Source organism: Ammospiza caudacuta, chromosome 25 (genome assembly GCF_027887145.1).
Source record: "Ammospiza caudacuta isolate bAmmCau1 chromosome 25, bAmmCau1.pri, whole genome shotgun sequence".
Lineage (NCBI taxonomy): Eukaryota > Metazoa > Chordata > Aves > Passeriformes > Passerellidae > Ammospiza > Ammospiza caudacuta.
The window spans coordinates 6576733-6598886 of NC_080617.1; the positions used below are offsets into that span (position 1 = coordinate 6576733).

The window sequence follows — 22154 nt, forward strand, 5'->3', positions numbered from 1 at the left end:
AAAGGACACTACAGAGCCAAAAACACCTCCAGGAGATGCAACCAACACCAGAGGTTCAGCTCTGCTCTGCTCTCCCTGGTACAGTTACTTTCCCCTGGAGCCAGGATTTAGGCACAGGATTAATGAAGTTGAGGGCAAATACAAAAAAATAAAAATTTTAAAAAAAAAAATCTTTGCTCAAAGACCGGCCTCCCACAGAGGGAATTCAGCAGCCAGGCCCTCAGTATTTTCAAAACTAGGTTTTATTTTTACCATAAATTTTTTTCCAGAACACGGCAGCAGGACCAGCCCAGCCCAGCTCGGGCAGCGCAGGCTGGGAAGGGATTTGGGACTTATGCCAGGAAGGATAAATCCAACCCCAATAGTAGGGGAATTCCTATGGAAACTGCAGCTTGGGCAGTGCTGGGGGGTCCCTGGGGTGCCCCATCCCTGCTGGCTCCCTGTTTCTCCTCCAGGCCAGGCTCCCTCCAAGCACGGAGCTCAGGCGCACTCGCCGCAGTCGGAGATGATCACCTTCTGCTTTGGCTTCCCATCCTTGGTGCCCTGAGCCTGGGGGGAAAACAGCAGCAGCAGTTCCAGGGGTGACTCCTCATGGCAGGAAAGGGGTGGGCTCTGCCCCCAGCTGCCCCCTGCCCTCACCTACCTCGATCTCCCTGACCACATCCATGCCCTCCGTCACCTCCCCGAACACCACGTGCTTCCCGTCCAGCCAGTCTGTCTTGTCACAGGTGATGAAGAACTGGGAGCCGTTGGTGTTTGGGCCCGAGTTTGCCATGGACACCATCCCTGGGGCCAGAAAATGCAGAGTTAGGGCTGAGCCAGGAGCTGCTCCCTGAGCCCTAACCCCACATCCCACAGAACGCTGCTGGGTATCGAAATCCACAGAAACTGGAAATTAATTATGCTCAGAAACACTTGCAAGTGTGAAGGATGCTCAGCTATTTTTAGCTGCAAAGCTGTTTGTATGGAGATAAACCTATTTGCTTGCTCCTGCCTTTCACAGTCATGCTGTGACATTCCTCGTTTAAAATCAAGCAGGAAAAGCAGCTTTGAAATTGTTTTTCCTTTATGTAATACTGCAGATAAAGTGGATGGAGAGGGAATGATGCATTTGGTGAGACACAAGGGTCTGAAAAATCTGCCCAATGTAGATGACAATAATTATAACTATAATTCAAGGCTGCTTCTATCTGTGGTGGTGTTCACAGGGGTCCCAGGATGAGGGAAGAGGTGAGAATCTTGACTCCATGTTTCAGAAGGCTGATTTATTATGACATATATTATATTAAAAGAAAATGATATATTAAAATTATACTAAAAGAATAGAAGAAAAGATTTCATCAGAAAGCTAGCAAGGAAAAGGAATGGAATGATAATAAAATCTTGGGACTGCTCACAGCCTCAACACAGGTGGCTGTCATTGGTCATCAAGTAAAAACTGGGTAAACAATTCTCCAAATCACATTCCAAAACAGCAAAACATGGAGAAGGTGAAGCTTCTCAGCTTTTGGGGGGAAAAGATCCTGGCAAAAGGATTTTTCATACAATATGTCCGTGACACAAGGGTCTGAATATGGCAGAAAAATCTGGCCAATGTAGATGATAATAATTATAACATATAATCATATTATATATTCATATTATATTTACATATATTTGTATAATATATAAATATATATGCATATAATCATATACTATATTTATATAATATATAATTATATTATATAGAAATATATTATATATTATATATAATGTATATAATATTTCTATATATAATATAATATAATATAATTATATAATTATATAAAATATGCATATATAATATATAATATATAATATATTATATATTATATATTATACATTATACATTATAGATTCTATATATTGTATATTGTATATTGTATATTATATATTATATATTATATATTATATATTATATATTATATATTATATATTATATATTATATATTATAATTCAGGACTGCTGCTATCAACATGGCTAACACACCCCTATGTGATGCTGAGCCATTTTCTCTCCTGGAGATGGCTTTACCTGGCCCTGTGTGCTTGAGGATGAAGTTTTCATCATCAAACTTCTTCCCGTAGATGGATTTGCCGCCGGTGCCGTTGTGGTTGGTGAAGTCCCCGGCCTGGCACATGAACTGGGGGATGATGCGGTGGAAGCTGCTGCCCTTGAAGCCAAATCCCTTCTCATGGGTGCAGAGGCAGCGGAAATTCTCTGTGTGTGGGGGGAAAAAGGGGAGGGAGGTGAGAGCTGAGCGCCCTGGGGGTGCCCAGGAGGGAAGGCTGAGCCTCCTCCTCCTCCTCACATCACGGGTGAGGTGTGTGAATATCCCACCTGCGGTCATGGGCACCACGTCGGAGCGCAGCAGGATGCGCAGCCGCCCCGCCGGCTTGTTCCCGATCTTGATGTCCATGTAAACCTGCGGGTTCACCCGCGATTTCTTGGCAGGAGGCTCCTCCTGGGCAGGAAAAGAAAGAAAAGCAGGTTGAGGTGACGTTTCTCTGCTCTGCATTCTCATCCTTTGGGGTAATGGGGATACAGATGGCTCTGGTTGTTTTTCCTACCTCCTGTGCCTCTGCTTTAGGGGCCTCTGCTCCTCCCTCCTCCTTGTTCTCCTCCAAAGTCTTCCCTGAAAACTTCTTCAGCCACTCATCATCTGACCAGACTGTGGCCACAAAAGGAAAGGTCAGAGCACAGGAATTGACCCAAAAGGCCACAGCTCAGCTTGTGCACAGAGCTCCAAGCACGCCCAGGGATGTTCTGTTCCCCAGCTCACCAGGCCTGGATGATCCCTCCTTAATCCTCATGGGTTTGGCCAGGTTCACTCGGATTGTCCTGCCAAAGAGCTCAGACTCGTTCTGCAGAGGGGAAAAAAGCACAGCAAAGCCCCACCAAAAGGTAAAAAACCACCGTGCCCCCCAAAGCCCTGCAGAGCTCAGAGGACAGAGCTTCTGCTCTCTCTGTAGCCCACAGCACCCAGGGCAGCAAAGCCACACAAAATCCCCAAGGAACAGGGAGCAGGGTCCATACCATGTTGTCAATAGCTGCTGCTGCATCCTGCCAAAAAATAATCAAAATAAAATAATTATTAACATTTATTCTCAAGGTCCAGCATAACATCTTATTATAAAGACAACTGCCAGGTTTTCCTAAACCACATTTATCCCAGGGATGCATGAACTGATGGGTTTTGTAAAAGCCATATCCAAACCCCATGTGGGGTTTCCAAACCCCATGTGGGTCTCATCTTTGAAAAACCCACTAACCCCTTGTATTTAAGATGTTTTATTGCTGCCATGAGCATCTGGGAGAGGAGAGATTTGTGTATGAAACCCAGAACAGACAATCAGAGGACGAATATGTGACGGCCAAGAAACCCAACCAGGGACGGTGGCAGGGGAGAAGTTTGGGTTGGAAACAGGAAAAGTGGGAATTCAGCCCAAGAGAAAATACGAAAAGTGGGGACTTGGAAGAGCAGAACATCTGAATATTACAGTGGGTAACCCACACGTGATTTCACAGATTCCTCCAGCAGGAAGAGGATCCATCCCAAAACCCCAAGGGGACCAAAAACCCCAAATGGCTCAAGCTGGTTCCTCACCTCTGCCAGCTCAAACTCCACGAAGGCGAATCCTCGGTGCTTTTCTGGAGGGAAGAAAGGAAGGAAACGATGGGTCAGGGCCAGCACGGACACAGCAGTCCCACGGCGGGGCAGGAGTCCCACCCCAAACCCGCATCCAGGGATGCTCCGGCCGGTCCCTTGGGGGATGTCGCACCCCAAAGCCGCACCCAGAGATGCTCGGGCCCCCCAGGCACACACCGGTCTCGTAGTCCAGCGGGATCTGGATGTCGGTGATGTCTCCGAAGGGGATGAAGGCAGCGTGCAGCACCTTCTCGTCCACCTCCTCGGCCAGCCCGCCTGCGGGGCGCCCAAGCGGTCACCGGGCACCGCCGGCGGCCCCGGCCCCTCGGGGGTCCCCCAGCCCGGCCACTCACCCACGTACAGCACCCGCTTGGTGGCCGCCATCGTGCCCCGGTGCCCCGGAACGGCTCGGCACGGCTCGGCCCGCCCCGGAACGGCTCGGCACGGCTCCGCCCTCCGCCGGCACCGAGCGCTTCAGGGAGCAGAGAACCCGGCCCCGGGCATCCCTCTGTGAAAAAATGCGTGTTTTATTTTATTAATATTGTAAAACGTTAAAATTAATATTAGCTGTGTCGTGTTAAAAGTGATGCTGTGTTAATTCTCTTAAGTGGTGTGGTAAATATAGTTTTGGGTTGTAACAAAACGTTGAGATAGGAACTATGCTGTGTAGGATGTAATTTTTCTAAAGAAAGGACTCGCGCTGAGATAGCGGCCACAGGACACCTGAATCTTTCAGAGAAAGAGAATTTTTGTCCCATTATCAGGAGAAATGAACTTCTCCCTGCCTTGCTCAGCCAGGATGATGCTGTTAGGATTATAAGGAAGAAGTTGATAAACAGACAGAATCCTGTGTTTGAATGGAATTTACGCATCATGTATGAGCATGCAACACGCTGTTGCTTTTAAGGGTTAATCCTCTGTTAACTGTGTCCTTTTTCAAGGACCCAGACGTCCATAACTCTGTTTTTGTTGCCTCATATTGTCCTCATTCAAAGTGTCCAAAATTTTTATTATTATAATTATATTGCTATTTAATGACCATTTTATTAAACTTTTAACATTTTAAAAAGAAATGATTGGTGTTTTTCCACACCTGCATGTTCTTTCCACCCCATCCCAGGCTTTCCCAAAGCCTCCGAGCCCTTCAGCTCCAGCCTGAGTGAGGTGTTGGAGCTTTGATTGGGGATTTCTCCCAGCTTAGTGCATGCTCTGTGTTTGTCTGAGTAATGCTTTTTATCCCAAAGGATCACCCAAACTGAATTTGCTAAGGATTTTTACCCCAGTGGTAAAACTCAGCCACCTTTGGAGTGTAAAATAGCAGCAGGACCACTAAAAGTCCAGCTGAAAATGTAGAAATTATCAAAAACAGGCCAAACCCTTGTACCCTTCACTTGAAAATACCTCCCCAGCCCTTCTTAGATCACTGTTTACAGCCATCATCCCTTGAGACACAACCCCAGGCATAATTTTAAATACTCATTATCCAAAATTAGCAAGCAGAGTAAGTCAAATCCCTGTTTAACATATTCACCCCCCAATAACATCCCATCAGTTTAATTTCACAAAGCCACAGCACATTTATTCACCCAACAGACAAACAGAAATGATGACAAACACAGTGCAAGTTTATTCCTTTATTGATAAATGTTTCCCAAACTTTCCAAACTGGATTGTTCAATTAAACACAAACTCACAAAAATACTTCCAGCCTAAAATCCTCAACGTCCTCTTTAGAAGACACAAGGGGCAGCTCTGTTCTGGCAAAGGAAAAGCTTGCAAACCCCCCAGATTCTGGTTTTGGAAACCTCAAGCTTTAGAGTTGGCTTTTTAAATAAGATCTTTAAGATTAATTTACAAAATGCAATATAACTATGTGATACAATGCACGGCCTTGAGATCTGCAGGACAGTGAAGGATCTTCAAACATCTTGAGCTGATGTCTAGGAAGGGGCTATTTGGCTTCTTTGGATCCTGGAGGGGAAAAAGGGAGAGAAGTTATTCACTCCTGCTCCAGGCTAGAGAATATTCCACCATTCCAAGGAAAAAGGATTGGGAAAGTACGGAGAAGCTGCTTGTGGTGGTCAGATGATCAGAAATTGTTATTATCCACAAGAAACTCAAATTCTTTGCTAGACCACCCAGTGAAAATAAGAATTCTTTGCCAGCTTGAGTTGTGACATTTGATCATAAACAGCAGCAGAAAATGTCCTGGAGATGGCAATTCCAGACAGCCCACAGAAAATGGGTCATGGAAAACAGGAAGAGGCATTCCAAGAATCAAAATCCTCATTCATAAACTAAACAAGAGCCAACCCCAAACACAGGTGGCACCACTTGTGTGGACAGACCTGTCCAGTGAAACATTTCCAACATTTATGGTTTCCAGGATAAGGAATGGGCACTAAGAGCCTGTTTAGTCTCAAAATGTGGCTATTTCCCACATTAGCAGCTCCACAACACCTCAGGGACTTCAACATCTTTAGATCCCTTAAATAAGCATCAGAATGAATATTTCTCATAACTTCTACACAAATATTCTGCTGGGAGAAACTGCATGAGTTTTTTGTTGTTGAAGAGTGAACCACTATCAGGTAAGTGCTGCTCACAGACCCAGATGAATTGTTCACTAAACTGTTTTATTTACTGGTTCTGGAAGCTTTCCACTGAAGCTGAAGGCTGAGACACTCACCAGCCATCCTGGTTCAAGAGGTAGCAGCAACCACACCCACTTTCTGGGCAGCTTCTTTCTTGGCTTGGTGAGCCTGCAGCACTGCCACAGCCTCCTCCACCTGGGGACACAAACCCAGTGAGATTTTCTCCCTGCTCAGAGTCCCTTTCTGGACAAAAAAGGGAGCCAGCAGCTCACCTTGGAGCGGAGGGACTCTGGGGATTCCAGCATGTGCAGCAGCTCTGAGTTGTCAATCTCTAGCAGCATTCCTGTGATCTTCCCAGCCAGGCTGGGGTGCATAGCTTGGATCAGAGGGAACAAACGTTCTCCTGAGGGAGGAAAAGGAGGTCAGCTGGGTGAGTTTGGGTCTTTGAAACCTCAAGGGATGGAAAATGACGGGTGAGCAGTGGGGTTTGACTCACCCAGCATCTGTTTCTGCTCCTGGGGAGGGGCAGCAGCCAGCATGGAAGCTGTCAGGGGCTCCTGGCCCTGCACATGCACTGCAGGCTGAGGGGCCTGAAAAGGACAAACAAAGGCTCTGAAATAAGGATGAGGCTGATTGCTTCATATTTAGACAATTCTATTATGCTCCCTCCCAAAACACAACCTCTGTCAAGCCTACAGAACACCTCAGCTTCAGAAAAGGGCAGGTAAGGTGCCCTTGGTTCACAAACACTCCCTGCAAGTCTTGAGCTCAAAACTCAGGAATGCCACACAGAACACCATAAATATCTCACAAAAACTGGATCAAACATCATGAGATGTTGAGAAAGCCAGGTGTAGATGGTGCTCTTTCTTTTAATGATACCCCAGTGAGAACTTGGCAAAGAGGAGGGAGATTTAAGTGGCTGCAAAACAGGAAGAACCAAGAAAAAAAAATATCTTTACAGCCAGTCTGGCTACAAAAGGGCTTGTGAGTATAAACCAACCAGGGTGCCCCTGGCAAAGGCACAACTGCAATGCTTTTAAATTCCAAATTAACACTGTCTGGGTCATAAAAGGAGCTTGAAGTTTCTATAAAGGTACTCCAGTTGCATGTGAAACTGCAGGGACCTCCCAGCCCAGCCCTGGTGGTACCTGCAGAGGTTGGACACCTGGGTGTGGGCTGCGGACACTTGAGGCATATTTGTAAGGAGGGACAGCCCTGGGAGCAGGGGCTGCTACAGGAGGACGGGGAGCCAAATTCTGTGCTGCCGTGCCAACACCTGCAAAGGAAGGAGAACACGGTGACAAACACCTGCAGCAACATGCTAACAAGCTGGGATGTCTGGTTTTAATTCAAACTTTGCATGGCGCTACTTCTTTAGAAACCAAAGTGTAGCTGGCTACTTCAAGAAGGGGATGTTCTCCCTAGATTCCACACCTTTTGTTTACCAGCTGGGAAAAAACAAATTTGGATGCTCTCCTAAAGCAAAACCCATAAGCTACAGAGACTTTGTGTTGCAGGGGTGTAGAGACAAGTCCCAAACCAGTGGAGCAGAACCCATCTGGATTTCCACTGCTGTGCTGTAGCACCGGGTGCCCCCAGACCTGCACCGCAGAGCGAGGAACAGGAAAGCAGCAGGTGCTGGCTCTAACAACCACCTTAGGGAGAAGAAGCCAATCTCCACAGCATCCCCCTCCCTCCCAGAGAAGGGGAGAAGCCCAGGAAGAGCCCCCATCTCACCAACTCTCTGGGCAGCAGCGGGGAGGCCGCGGGAGGCCGGGGCGTTGGCAGGGGCCAGGTGGCGCAGGGCGGGCCGGGGCCCCGACTGGCGCATGGCATTGGGCATTCCCTGGAAACCTAGAGGGTGGAAAGAGGGGAAATCCTCAAAAAAGAATCAGCTGGCAAGGCAGGACTGTCAGCTACAGGGGTGGTGCACTGTAGCCATGGTATTTCCTGAAAAATCCTTTCTTACAGTCAGCTACAGGTGGTGCACTGTAGCCATGGTATCTCCTGAAAAATCCTTTTGCTAGGATCTTTTTCTCCTGAGAAGCTGGGAGGCCTCAGGAACAAAATGTAAACAATAATTATCTGCTGCTGTGGAATGCAAGAAGTGCATCTTTGATTAGTGTCAAGTGGTTGTTTTTAATTAATGGCCAATCACAGTCCAGCTGTCTGTCTGGTCAGTCACAAGGTTCTATTATCATTCCATTCCTTTCCTTGCTAGCCTGATGAAATCCTTTTCTTCTATTCTTTAGTGTAGTTTTAATATATAATTTTATTTTAATATAATATATATTATAAAATAATAAAATTATAAATAATATTAAAATGTATAAATAATTATAAAATCTGAAACACGGAGTCAGATCCTCATCTCTTCCCTCATCCTGGGACCCCTGTGGAACACCACCACAGTGCACAGGGAGAATCAGAGAATCAATGCTGAGTTGGAAGGGACACACAAGGATCAGAGTCCAGCTCCTGGCCCTGCACAGGACCACTCCCACAAAGGAAAGCATGAATTGTTCCTGTTGGGAAGTGCAGCTCCCAAAGGGTTCTACAACCAAAACAGCCTCTGGCACTCTCACCTTGAGGTCTCCCTCCTTGCTGCCATCGTGGGTTGGGTCTCATCTGTGTCATTTGGTTGGGTGCATAGTAAGTGGGTCTGCTCTGAGCCTGGAGGAAGATGAGACAAGCTCAGAGGCAACATCCAAGTGCACTACAAACATTTGTTTACAACGTGTTTTGGCAGCCGTTGCCAGGACTCAACACTCGGGTCGGATTAAGAGAACAGGCAGCTGGCAAGTCCCAGAATTAACTCCACTGCTGCACCCCTCATTAGGACTTGCTGCTCACAGGCATGAGAAAGGCTCAGTGAGATGAACACAGGTTAAAAACCCCACGGGAGCTCACCTGGGGCACAGCAGGCATGAAATAGCCGCCAGCAGCGGGCTGGAACTGGTTGATGATGGTGTTGGCAGGCAAGGCCCTCATGCCAGCGATGCGCTGCATGTACTGGTTGGTGAGATGGGCCTTCCTCTCCTCCTTCCTCTGGGCCAGAGCCACATAGAGGGGCTTGGAGCCCACGATGCGCCCGTTCATCTCTGTCACAGCCTTGGTGGCCTCCTCTGGAGAGGAAAAGCAGACAAAGCCAAAGCCTTTGCTCCGTCCATCTTCCAGCATCACCTGCAGCAAAGATCAATTGCTAATGGGGCACCAGTACAACTGAGCTGAACAATCTGTGGTTTTTTAGATTTTTAGGCAGCACATAACTTGTTGCAGAGGTGTAGAGACAGGTTCTCATGAAGAGCCACCTGTCTGGATTTGCTCTGCGTTGCTGTCAGCACCATGTGTCCCCAGGCCCACACTGCACAGTAAGGAATGGGAAAGATTTGGTGCAGTCCTAAATGCACAGAGGAAAGTGCCATTTCATGCTCACCACCTCAAGCAAGCATGTTTGCCACTTCCTGTCTCCCCTTTTAGTAAGGGAATGAAGTTTTTTACTAAAATCCTACTATTTACTAGCCAAGATGTTTTCAGAATCACAATAGCTACAGGTTAAGAACAGCCCTTTAATCCCATGTCAGACAACAATTCCTTCTTCAGGCTTTAAAATCCAAGTAACCCCCAAATCCCACAGTACCTTGGCACTCGTTATTGACCCAAAAGGTGAGAACTCCTTCCTCAGTTTTTCATCATCTATAGTGTCATCTAGGTTTTTAATGTACAGGTTAACACCCTGGAAAGGGAAAGAACAGCATGACATTCACAACATTAAAAAAAAATTTCTTCAGCACATCAACTGTTATCCATCTGCCAGAGCTGTAATTTATCTGAAAACTCTTAATTTAGCATCATGTTCCTGCCACACCACCCAAAGCTGAGGGTGATAAATGTTGCAAAGGCGTAGAGACAAGTCCCACTGTGGTGAAAGGGAGCTTGTCTGGATTTCCTCTGCCTTCCTGTGGCATCATCACATGTCCCCAGCCCAGCAGTGCACCTCAGGGAGTGGGGGAGTTGCAGATGCCACCTCTGACACAACCCAGTCCTGCCACAAATTACAGAGAGCAGCGCAGAGTTGGGCTGGCTCTTCCCATCCCTCCAGGGATCCCCATCTGAAAGTCAAGGAGACTTTCCTAAACACTTTCAGTACCAAAACTAAGCCCTGATGCCCCCTCTGCCACCAAATACCACAGAGACATCTCTGTGTTTTAACCCAGGATGTCTCACAGGACAATAACTGCTCTGGCAATTCCTACAACAGACCAGAAATAGTGCTTAAATTGAGAAAAATAAACATTATTCACCTGGTACCTGCTGAGTCTCTCCTGTTTCAGCTGCTCAAACCTTCTCTTCAGCTCTGCCTGGCGCTCAGCCTTCTTCTGTGCTCTGCCCACAAAGAGCATTTTCCCATTGATGTCCTTCCCATTCATTTCTTCCACTGCCTGCACAGAGGGTTCAAGAGGAAACTCTGAGCTGCTGCAGCAGGACAGTCCTGATCCTGTCAGAGCAGGACTGCCCAGGGCTGATGTTGTGTCCCTGCCTGTCAGCCAATAAATCAGAGTTTGCACATTACCTTTGCACTTTTCCTGTTAACAAGGATCATTAAAGACAAGCTGAAGTTACCACACAGATCAAGCTGACACACCACAGAGTGCTGAACTAACTTGGAAATTCATCCTCATTCTTTCTTGTAATTAAAGCTACATTTTAACAAGCATTCTGCTTAGAAAAGACCATTTTTGAGCAATGTTCTCACTCTAGGTGCCCTCCTCCTCCTTCAGCCATGCACTGTAGTATTTCTCCAGCAATTAACATTCTTGATTATGCCACTGTGTGGATCTAGGAAACTGGAGGGATGCCAGGTTACCCTTGAATGTCAAGCTATTAAGGTGCAAAAGGTTTCCAAGTTCCCACATCTAGAAGAGGTCATGCCCAAGGCAGAATTTTCTTCCATTTCAGAAACAGGCTCCCAATATAAACCAAGTTTTTCTTCTCTGAAGTTATCCAAGCAACATAAAAGTTGGTCCTACCTTGTTGGCCTCTTCATGCTTTTCAAAGCTTACAAAGCCAAAGCCTTTGGATTTTCCAGTGGGATCTGTCATCACTTTAACACTCAGAGTTTTACCTGTTACCAAGGGACAGGGTTAGTAAAATATCAAAAGTATGTAAAGATTATTAAATTCCATGTAATATCTCAGTTCTCAGCTTTAAAGTGACCCAGGTAGGGACTACACAGCAGCACTCAAACTACCACATTTCATTAAATTCACAGCCTCAATACAAGTATTTCTGTATTTACCATATTTGCCAAAGAGTTCTTTTAGTCTTTCATCATCCATGTCATCCCCAAAGTTTTTAATATAGACATTGGTGAATTCCTTTGCCTTGGCTCCCAGCTCAGCCTCCCTCTCTTTACGAGACTTGAATCTCCCAACAAATCTGAAAGACAAAAAAAAATGAAAATCTCAATAAACAGATCGGTTTCAAAAGCCAAAAAATAATGTGTGACTTGTGGCAAGGCAAAAAAAATGAGTGTGCAGTAGGAGCTGGGAATGGGGACAAGAAAGGGTGACAGCAGAGGACAACAAACAGGCCACAGAGCAACCAGAAAAATCACCTGTGCTGTGGCTGGCCAAGGAGTCCCAGTGGCCCTAGACAGAACCCACCCCAGCCCGCTCGCAGAGAGGTGGCAAATCAAGGCTGGGTCAGGGAAACCCACCAGTCCTGGAATGGAGGGGTAGCAGGCCATGGCTTGGGCAGGGTCACTCACCAGCCCTGGAGTGGAGAGGTAGCAGGCCAAGGCTTGGGCCAGGAGAACCAGTGCCTTGTGTGTCCCTGTTAATACCGAGATGCATCCCGGAGCATGTGAGCGCTGCTGCTGCCGCCTGTGACACTCACACTTTGCGGTCGTTGAGCAGCATGCCGTTCATCTTCTCGATGGCCCTATCTGCAGCATCCTGGGTCTCAAAGTGCACAAAGGCGTAGCCCTTAGAGCCATTCTCATCACACACCACCTGCAGGACAGGGAGAAAAGGCAGCTGTCAGTGTCCCTCCTCTGCCACGGGCCAGCGGGGGAAAATGCGTCACCGCCAAGGATCAGCACTGGCAGCTCCTGACTGTCACAGACACATTTTATGAAAAATCCTTTCCTTAGGATCTTTTTTCTCTCAGGAACAAAATGCAAACAATGACTATCTGCTGCTGTGGAATGCAGCAGGTGCATCTGTGATTGGTCTCATGTGGCTGTTTCTAATTAATGGCCAATTATAGTCCAGCTGGTTCGGACTTGCTGTCCGAGCCACAAGCCTTTGTTATCATTCCATTTTATTTCTATTCTTAGCCAGCCTTTTGATGAAATCCTTTCTTCTATTCTTTTAGTAGTTTTAATATAATATATATCATAAAACAATAAATCAAGCCTTCTGAAACATGGAGTTAGATCCTCATCTCCTCCCTCATCCTAAGACCCCTGTGAACACCATCACACCTGACAAGGGTCAGCTCCTGTGCCTCAGATTCCTTTATGACCACATCTGATGTAATTTCAGCTTTTGGTTAACTCTACCTTTCAGAGATTCTGTTATAACACCAAAGTTTGATCTCCGTAGGCACCGTTCATTTAAGGACTTGATGAGCTTTGTGTATCCCAACTCAGAATATTCTGTGATTCTGCTCCTTATACTTGAGAAAAAGTGTCCCTTCCACCACCTACACTCAAACCTCCGATCATGTCCCCACCCTAAAAGAACTGGACAATGTAACCACATCTCACCTTGCAGGACAAAATGTTTCCAAACGCTGAGAATGTGTCGTAAAGTGCCTTGTTATCTATGGATTTGTCCAGGTTCTTGATGAAGACATTGCCAACCCCTGATTTCCTCAGGGAAGGGTCCCTCTGAGACCACATGATGCGAATGGGTTTCCCTTTGATCACATCAAAGTTCATGGTATCGAGAGCTCGCTCAGCTGCAAGAGAAGCCAAGAACAGATTTTCTGTGGTTGGTTAGAAAATAAAGGTTTCCAGTGGGTGGGTGAGTCTTTTCTCTGAATTTTATTCAGCTCATCTGGGTTATTATCAGAGGTGATCAATGGCTTTTAATTCAATGTTTCAAGGGAAGTTTTTGCAGCACAGTCACTAAAGGTTTCACAGACTTTAAATTTACATTATAGCAATATATTCACCATCACAGTAAAACTGCTATTAAACTGCCTGGTTTATTAGCCATATTCTGAATTATTATAAAGATAAATTACTCCACTCAAAGAAGGAAAAGAACAGGAAACTCTGATAAAAAAAAATGAAGTAAAAGGAGTGACTCTGTGGCTGTTTTGCTTTTCATGAAGCTCACATCTCCCCATCCTCATTTCTATTCAGAGAGAAGGATCATCTCCCTGTCAGGTCAGGGAAAATGTGAACACATGGCTGGCTGTGAGGACATGAGTCAGCCTCTACATAACTTATGTGGCCAAGAAATTATTCCCAAGTTGCTCAAGCTAAAGATGACAAGGGAGTTGAGAAAATTCTGGGGGGAAAAAGGTCTGTACACCCCATCTGATTAAGAGGGAAGTGTTTATCTGAGCTCTCAAACACCAGCACTGTCATTCTAACCTGCACTGAAACCCCCCTCCACGAGGCTATTTCTGCTGCCTACTGGTGTATTAAAAGGATCATTACGTACACACATCAGGATCTTGTTCATAAAATTGAGATGCTTGCACTGTTCTGTGCCAGAAAACACTCCCAGCATGGAGCGAGCAGAGAAGAAAGAAAGAGTCTTAATTCCCAGCATGGAGCAGGCAAAGAGATGGAAAGACATGCATTAAAATCAAGGAAAATTAACAGGGCAGAACCCAAGTTTTCCACGTTTGTTTGGCTGAGCTGTCCCAGGCCACCTTCACCCTGTGGTATTTGCTGATTAGATTTCAGGAGCAGAAAATGCAAGGAAAAAAAACCAATCTGAACACCTTGCACGTGACTTGGCTCGTGCAGCCTGATTAACAACTCAGCGTGTCCCAAAAGTACCTCCAGGAATTCCAGTGGAACACTGCCCACCAAAGCCTGCACTCCCTGCCCCCAATCCAGCCTCCACCACTGCATGGAAGTTTCTCAGAATTTTCCATGTGCTTTGAAATGTGTTTTTTGCTGTTGCTGCTTTTTAAATTGAAGTGGGACCATCACTGTTCTCCCCCCACACACAAACCCAGTTGGAAACAAGCTTTGCTTGAAAAAAATATATAATTTAAGGTCTCCAACAGCTCTGCTTAGACCAAGGTGCTAAATGCAATTAACTGCCAGGCTAAAACGATTCCTCAGCTGCTGCTCCAAGTCCATGCAAGCATTAAAATCTGCAAGCCAGGTTCTCCCTGCAGTCCTTTCCTGGTGTAGGCAGCTCAGCAGGAGAGCCGGTGCAGCTCGTCAAATTTGGCAGTGTTTATTTATAGCAGGCAGAGGTCCTGCAGAAGCATGTGCTGGCAAGGGCACAAACTGGGCGGATAACACCATCTGCAGCAGGAACAGGCTGCTGCTGGAAGGTGACAGCAGATCAAGCAGCGGCTGCGATGGTTCCACAGGCAGCACCCAGCTCCAGAGCCGTCAGGAAGCTCCTCCTGGCTCTCCCCGAGCAGATACTATTGCACTGCTCTTCCAACAGGTTGCTACTGTTCCACTCTATTATTACACCCAGACACTCGCGGTGAGCTGCGAAAGCCCCACAAGGATTCCCCGAGGGATCTGTGCCGCACCCACAGGTGGAGATGCAACACCAGGACCTCAGAAAACCTGAGAAGGATCTGCAAGAGCTCTGTGAATGACTCACACCAGGCACATCTGATTCACTTCCTTCATCTGAGCAAACACCTTCTCATTTTCTTCTATTTAAGCCACAAAGCTTCAGCCATTTCAGTTCCTGTATCTGTTTCTCTCCCACCGGTTCCTGTCATCCTTCCAGCAGACTCAACTGCGGCTCATGCAGAACATAAAACACTCACAGCCCCTTTCAGGCTTGCTTTTCATTCCTTTTCTGATAAGGAGAGCACCTGAATACTCACTGCAGTTTGCCTCAGGCCTAAGAGCAATCCACCTCCCTTGCAGATGCAGAGTTAACACAATGCAGGAATTCGTGGCTGTAGTTGAGCAGCATGAAGATCAATAACCAACCTCACATCCCAAGATTCAACCAAAACTCCACACAAGGAGTTTTATTCTCCCCAAACCTCCAGGCTCTCACTTAGGTCACGCAGCAAAAAAGTCCTGACAAGGAAAGCACACAGAGCAAATTTAGACACTTAATTTTTTAAAAAAAGAGATGGTGCATATTCAAAAGAATTAAATTCCTGAATCACTGAGGTAACAACAAAATGAGAAGCCTGTGGCAGTACCAACTCTTCCCTTTCAACTTCACAATTTGCCTTTCACAGCTCCTCCTTTACACTGTCTTCAAGGAGGAGAACAAACAAGTTTATTTATACTTTCTACAGAAACACAGATCTATTTCCAGCCCTGGGATCCTCCTCAGCTTGGGAAACATTCTGTTTTTCCTGCACTTTCAGGACACCTTATCTCTGCAGCCAAACTGAAGTTTCTCTGCTTCACTGCCCCGAGCTGTCTTTTTGTGACTGTCAATGTTTGGAATTCAATTCCATGCAACACATGAAAAGAGAATTTCAGCTTGTTTGTTGAGTTTGTTTTCTTTTCCTTCTGAACAGTCAGAAAGAATAAATATTAACAACTGCTGAGCCTGAAGTAGCCAGAACTTTGAAGCGTTTCCTCACCCTGCCTATCACAGGATGACAGGCTCAGGATTCAGCATTCCCTGGTTACTACAGTAAGGAACTGCAATCAAAACCAGCAGAGCTCATTTTCCCTAAAAATAACCTCTCTGCAGCAGATTACTGCCAGTTAGACAATGCCTGTCCAGCATCACTCCAGCACCTAAAAACTGTAAAGAAAAAACATAAGTTTTGGCCCAGTTTGGACACTGGAATCTGGAATTGCAGAGCATGTTCAAGATGTGAGCTCCTTGTGACCCTGAAATGGGGATGAGTTCTGGTTGCTTGATTTACTCTGTGGACACACGGGCAGAGTCTTGCTTTAGAACACACCAAAATAAAGTTAAAACATCACTTTCTTCAGATTTACAAAGCCCTCACCCTTCCACAAAAGGTGCCAGGGAAATGCAAATTATCATTTATCAACCTTTTTAACACCTACTAGACTTCAAACCTACCACGTGTCCACAAGAAGTCTGCAGAGCACGAAAGCTCCTGATTACTGTAAGCACCTACTCTCAACCCTAAATCCCATCAGATCCTACAGTGCTCCCCACTCAGCTTTACTCAGATTTAGTGGGATGAAGCCAAGTGCATTTCTGATTATGCATTCCTGGAAGAAAACACAGAATCCCTCCTCCTCTCAGGAAGCCTCATGCAGGCAAGTGGCACCTTGAAAACAGTCCAAATTTCTGCATTTTACAACGAAAATTATGTTCTTCATAGTCAAGTTTGCTTTGCAGAGACCACAGCCCTTTTCCAAACTATCTGTCCATGTCCTGCTGCATTATATGGAGTGCAGCAGCTGGGTTTTTTTATTTATGCTGCAGTTTGACAGGAGAAATTTAAAAATTCACATTTCTTCATGAGGGCAGGAGGAGTTTGACTATTTCCCTGTCCCAATATTCACTCAATGATTAGGTTTAAACCACTTGACCTTCTAAGACCTACCAGTAACAAGACACCAGCTACCAGCTCCAAGTATCACTTCAAGCCCAGGAGCTTCCTAAAATGTCTGCTGCCTCCCCAGCAGCCCAGAATGGTGCAGCCTCCCCCTAAATTCCTGCCTATTTATTACCATAAAAGATTACCTTGGAATATATTGGGAAAGCCTCAGTTGTACAAGGTGCAGAGTGATTCTGCTAAAGCACACGGGAGCAGCCACTGATCCCTTCTGAGATCACTCTTCTCTGCTTTGAGAGAACTTTATCTACATTTCTGCAGCCCATCTCCCCAAAATTTATCTAATTCAAGCTGGAGTTCCTTCCTGGCTTTGTTTCTGCTTGCTGCTTTTATTTCTCTGACCCTGCAAAATGAGTTCAGAGCCTAAGACACTGCCCCCTCAAAAAGAAAAAAAAGCTTTTTGGTGCCATGAATGAGAAATTATGCAGTGGGGTGCAAGTCAGCTTTTAATCAGCATGACAAGGGAAAGAATTCAAAGTGCTCAGTCAGATCAGCCCAAGGAAACGGCATCACAAGGAACAGCCCTGGGAGAGGATGGAAGCTCTGCAAAAATGTAAAGCAAAGTTTACTTGTTGCTGAAATCTGTGCTGATGTAAACTGATTGTGAATTCAAGGGAAAAGATCGCTCTTATCTCTACTTGGATGCCCCTATCACACAGGGATGCTGTTAAATCCCAGCACGGAGCAATAAACTTGCAGCAGTCAGCAGGCAGAGCTCTGAAAACTGGGGCAGAAAACGCTGACCCATTTTCCTTCCAGAAAAGACGTGTTCCAAAATGACCTCTCCTGTCCCATCTTTCATGTGCTGCTTCACTCTGCAACACCTGGCTTTGAGCAGGAAACAAAGTGTGGAAAAAAGAGTCTGGCAAGAGCAAAGCAAGTGTTGCTTCTGTACATGAGACAATCTGGTTCTCAACACATTGAACAAAGTGTTTTATTTCACTTTAAAGCAAGAACTCCGCTTTCCCAACTTGAAGTATATCCAGCTGCTTGAACACAGGAGATATTAAATTTATTAAACTGGGAGTGTGTGGAGCAGCCACAGATCAGTCACTCAACTGAGCACTCAGCTACTCTGAACTTTCTCTGCTAGGACTGGCTGCACAAATCCCCACAGAAACAGCCCCAAACTACCCCAGAATGAATACCACGGGGATTATTTTCTCATGAGAGGAAAAACCACAAATCTCTGAAATTTACTATCAGTGCAAGAAACAGGCCTGTCTAAAATTAGAGATGTTAGTGAGAAGTGCATTTTGTAGACACCAAGCAGTAAAAAGTATCCCAGTTGTAATCACCAGAAAGAGACAACTCACCGTGTAACGCTGTAATGGGCAGCTAGATGAATTAGTGAGGAAAAACGAGTTAAAATAAGGGGGAAAAAAGCCAAGGATGCGGCTGCAATTGTCACTCACCATCTGCGGGCTGCTGGAAGTTGACGTAGGCGTAGCCCAGGGAGCGGCGGGTGATCATATCCCTGCAGACCCGAATGGACAGCACGGGGCCAGCGGGGCTGAACTTCTCGTAGAGCATGGCCTCGGTGATATCGGGGTGCAGGTCCCCCACGTACAGCGAGGCCATGGGGTAACTGCTGGCGGCCGTGTTCATCTTCCCCTCGGCGCTCTCAACCGCTGGGGTTTTGCACTTGGGGGGCTCAAGGCAAGCTTCTTATAAATATTAATTCTGCGGGAACACTCAGAACTCTTAATTAAAGGCTAAGCTGCGGCCGGCAGAAGCTTGGGACAAGGGGGGCTGGCACCAGGACACGGAGCAGCTGAGAGGGTTGTGCAAGCTTGAAAAAATCAGCAAAAACACCACAAAGTTAAATCTTCTGGAGAGGATAAGACGCCAAAATTCATCCGCCGGCTGCCGAGCGCTCCGAGGCAAAAATCTCCTAAAACCCCAACGTCTCTTTATCTTTCGCTTCGATTTAGCCCAGATTCTGCGGAGCGGCGGCCCGTTGATTTCCTGAGGAAATAAAAAATAAATCTATAAATAAATAAACAAAGCTCTAACACGCACTAATACAGCTATTTCTCTTAAATCTGGCTCGGATAGATAGCCTGAAGGCATTATAAATAAACCAGCGCGGCACGCGGCGGCCTGAGGGCGGGCAGGGCGCGGCCGCCGCGCTCTCCAAACGCGCCGCGCTCCCCCGAGCGCTCCCTACCCCGCGGCACCGACCCGGGGCGGGCTCGGCGGCGCCGGTCCCGACCCCGACTCACGCGGTGCGGCCGCGACGGGCGGAGAGGCGGCGGTTTCGGGCGGCGGGCGGCCCTTTATAGGCGCCGCGGCGGCGCGAGTGGGCCGCGGTGCCGCCGAGAGGAGGCGGCCGGGCCCGGGCCGGAGCGCCCCGCGCCGCACGCAGCGCCCCCAAGCGGGCGGGAGGACTCTCCTGGCTCCCTCCCGGCTTCCACCATTTCGGGGGCGCCCCAAGAGAACGGGCCGCGTTGGGAATGATTAAAGTTAATCGTTGTTGGAAATTGCGTCTCTTGCGTTGTTAGTTTTAGGGAAATAAAGGCAAGGAGATGAGGGGCGTCCGGCAGAGGTCGCAAAGATGGTTTGGGGTCTGGAACATCGCTCTCGTGAGGGGAGGCTGTGGGAGCTGGGCCTGCAGGAGGGAAGGCTGAGAGGGGATCCCATAAATCTATAAAATATCCCCAAAGGGTGTCAGAGGAATGTGCCAGACTGTTCAGTGTTCCCAACACGGAGCAACAGCCATAAGCTAAAACACAAGTTCCACTTCAACAAGATTTAGGGATGCACAATCCTCTGTGGGCAGCTGGCAGGGAGATGGATCCACAGCAGCAAACCCCAGAAGAGTTTGTGGGGTTGTTTCCCCTCCCACTCCATCCTACATGTGCAGATGTCTCACAGGGCAGCTCAGTCCCACCATAAAACACAAAAAAAATCCAGAGAAGCCTTCTGGGGAGAGCAGGGCCATGGGGCAGAGGAAGAGCGAACAATTCCTCTGGGATTTTTCTTCTCTGAGCTCTGGTTTTGGAGGTGTTGCTAGCAGCGGGATGAGGAGCTGTTCCCACAACCTCCTCCTCCTCTTCAGAGCATCATTTTTCCCCAAATTAGCGCGAATTCCTGCAGCAGCCCTGGTGCTGTGCCAGCTCCCACCATGGGCTGCCCTATCCCAATGTCTCCCCATGGAATCGAGCTGTCAGTCGCTCTTCCCAGGGTGAGGCTCAAACAGCTCCCAACAGAAAGCTGCTGGAAAGGGAGAGGGATTCTCCCCCCTCTGCTGCCGTCCCGTGGCTTCACGCTCACGAGATCAGCTCCGGGGAGATCCGTAATTATCTATTTCCAGCATCTTCAGCGGAGGGTGAGGACACAGCAGTGCAGGATTCGGTGATTCATCAGTGACCTTCAGGCTCCATGGCTGTCCTGTTAAGGGCGACTAAGATAGTCTGTAGACACTGGTTAGCTGGGCATTGTGGCTTTTCAATTGTTAAATTGCCTTTAATTTGCTTTAAAAGCAGGATAAAACATTATCATAAAAACGGGATATGGTGTCTTCCCCTTCAGTGGAATAATCTTCCACTACAGTAGAATAATGAAGAGTAGCAGAAAAAAGGTAAAAATAGCGAAGCAAATTGTAGTGATTTGCAATATTTTCTGTCCTGAAAAACACGAATGACACAAATCCTCCTCCTCCTGCTCTCATCATTCTCCCAACAGCTGAGGGTGCTGCGAGGCCGCACTGGTGGGATCACACCTGCCACTGTTTTGTGCTGGGTCCTTCACAGCTGGCACCTCCTCCGCTGGGAAACCAGGGACATGACACAGGCATGTCGCTGTGGAAGCGTTCAGCTCCTGCTTTGACAGCTAAAGTCAAAACACAGCCCAGCTCAAAGAGCGTGTTTCCACATAAAACGCCCTTTGGCTGCAGCAGCCGCTGTGGCCCTGATTTGAAACATATTCAGTGACATTTGTGCTCCCTCCCAGGGGACTCGGTGCAGACAGCCACAGTCCTGTGTCCTGCTTGATCCTTCTTACTCCCCACATGGACTGACAGGCTGGGGGTACAAAATTGCCCCAGGGACCCCCTGCTCTTGGTGCCCTCAGCACACGAGCGCAGCTGCTCCTGGTGACCTGAGATACCTGAGATCCTCCCAGCTGGCCCTCTCAGGACCTTCAGCAGCGCCTGGAGCAGCGGGGACATCTGTTAATGGCTTTATCTGGCCAATCCATGCCCATCGATGGTGCTGGTGGGTGACCCATCCATCATCCAGAGGCCTCCCAAGCTGCTGTGCCACCGTGTGTCTGAGCTGTGCCTCGGTCCTTGATGGTCACCCTGAAAGATCAGCCAATTCTCAGCACAGATGGCAGGTTTTCCACCAAATGCTGCCCCCGGTTTAGGGTTTCTCCTCCTCGGCTTTAGGATTTCACCAGCAGATGGCAGGGAGGGATTGCTCCAGGAGCAGGGAGGAGGGAGAACATCTCACCCAGGGCTGAGATAAGCAATGTTTGTCATGCAGGGGAATTTGGGAGAGCAGGGCTGGCTCCTGCAGCACCTGCTGCTCAGCAGCTCTCCCACAGCCTGGGAGTGTCCCTGTCCCCTCCAAGCTCGTTCATCAGGACCCTGTTTTGTTCCACGTTGGGTGGGAGCCTTGTTTAACACCGCTGTGCCACCGAGCTGCCCACGCCTTCCCACAGCCTTCTCCATCAGGATTTTTATTTTGCCTGAAGAACAAGGATGAAGGGAGTGCACCCAGAGTTCGGGGATTTCCCCTGCAGGGTAGATCAAAAGCTGCCAGGATGTATTAGGGTTTAGGCTAAAGAAAACCCTGGGAAAAAAACAAAATAAAATGAAGCTGCAGTCCCGAGCTACTGCTCTGTAATCACCGTGTTGCTGTGGGAAGAAAACCCCACGGGCCTGAACCGATGCCCTTCCACCCACCCTGGCTCCCGTTTGATCCGCAGAGATCAGGAAGTGGCTTTGGTTTTTATTTTCTTTTTTTTTTTCTCCACTGTCTCTGTTTTGTTTTAGCCCTGTAGCCCGCGGGGCCGGTTTGTGTGGCTGCCTCCCACGGAGGGGAATTTGGTTTTGGTTCCTCTCTCTGGCTGAGGCCAGAGCAGAGCACTGAGCTCCCACCATCACCTCCAGCCGGGTCAGGGCAGCCCGGGCACCAAGAGACCAGCCTTCATC

General features: G+C 47.5%; 2 protein-coding genes and 3 non-coding genes across 5 annotated transcripts; all 5 read right to left on the reverse strand.

Annotated features, from left to right (window-relative positions):
* Positions 1 to 269: 269 nt before the first annotated feature.
* PPIE (peptidylprolyl isomerase E) lies at positions 270 to 4062 on the reverse strand. Its single transcript, XM_058819730.1, has 10 exons — positions 4022 to 4062; positions 3846 to 3944; positions 3627 to 3670; positions 3056 to 3082; positions 2802 to 2883; positions 2590 to 2690; positions 2360 to 2483; positions 2054 to 2239; positions 644 to 786; positions 270 to 549 (listed from the first exon to the last, which is right to left on the reverse strand). The coding sequence occupies exons 1-10, from the start codon at positions 4050 to 4052 to the stop codon at positions 481 to 483; spliced, it is 906 nt and encodes a 301-aa protein (XP_058675713.1). The 5' UTR covers positions 4053 to 4062; the 3' UTR covers positions 270 to 480.
* A 1254-nt stretch (positions 4063 to 5316) lies between these two features.
* Positions 5317 to 19320, reverse strand: PABPC4 (poly(A) binding protein cytoplasmic 4). The gene is made up of 16 exons (XM_058819677.1): positions 19222 to 19320; positions 18412 to 18964; positions 13038 to 13231; positions 12164 to 12279; positions 11565 to 11704; positions 11296 to 11390; positions 10570 to 10707; positions 9906 to 10001; positions 9176 to 9448; positions 8851 to 8938; positions 8003 to 8119; positions 7414 to 7541; positions 6759 to 6852; positions 6535 to 6665; positions 6358 to 6457; positions 5317 to 5639 (listed from the first exon to the last, which is right to left on the reverse strand). The coding sequence occupies exons 2-15, from the start codon at positions 18602 to 18604 to the stop codon at positions 6371 to 6373; spliced, it is 1890 nt and encodes a 629-aa protein (XP_058675660.1). The 5' UTR covers positions 18605 to 18964; positions 19222 to 19320; the 3' UTR covers positions 5317 to 5639; positions 6358 to 6370.
* On the reverse strand, positions 7772 to 7904 carry LOC131568121 (small nucleolar RNA SNORA55). Its single transcript, XR_009275701.1, has one exon. It is a non-coding gene; the product is annotated as a small nucleolar RNA SNORA55 (small nucleolar RNA).
* LOC131568120 (small nucleolar RNA SNORA55) lies at positions 9534 to 9661 on the reverse strand. Its single transcript, XR_009275700.1, has one exon. It is a non-coding gene; the product is annotated as a small nucleolar RNA SNORA55 (small nucleolar RNA).
* LOC131568122 (small nucleolar RNA SNORA55) lies at positions 10154 to 10289 on the reverse strand. Its single transcript, XR_009275702.1, has one exon. It is a non-coding gene; the product is annotated as a small nucleolar RNA SNORA55 (small nucleolar RNA).
* Positions 19321 to 22154: the final 2834 nt, after the last annotated feature.

Excerpts from the sequence above, each read along its gene's own strand:
- PABPC4 (XM_058819677.1), bottom strand. The coding sequence starts at position 18,604 with ATGAACACGGCCGCCAGCAGTTACCCCATGGCCTCGCTGTACGTGGGG. Across the intron at positions 12,280-13,037 it reads GAAACATTTTGTCCTGCAAG|GTGGTGTGTGATGAGAATGG; the intron begins GTGAGATGTGGT and ends CCTGTCCTGCAG. Across the intron at positions 8,939-9,175 it reads TCATGCCTGCTGTGCCCCAG|GCTCAGAGCAGACCCACTTA; the intron begins GTGAGCTCCCGT and ends ATCTTCCTCCAG.
- PPIE (XM_058819730.1), bottom strand. The coding sequence starts at position 4,052 with ATGGCGGCCACCAAGCGGGTGCTGTACGTGG. Across the intron at positions 3,671-3,845 it reads CCCGCTGGACTACGAGACCG|AAAAGCACCGAGGATTCGCC; the intron begins GTGTGTGCCTGG and ends TCTTCCCTCCAG. Across the intron at positions 2,240-2,359 it reads CGTGGTGCCCATGACCGCAG|AGAATTTCCGCTGCCTCTGC; the intron begins GTGGGATATTCA and ends CCCCACACACAG.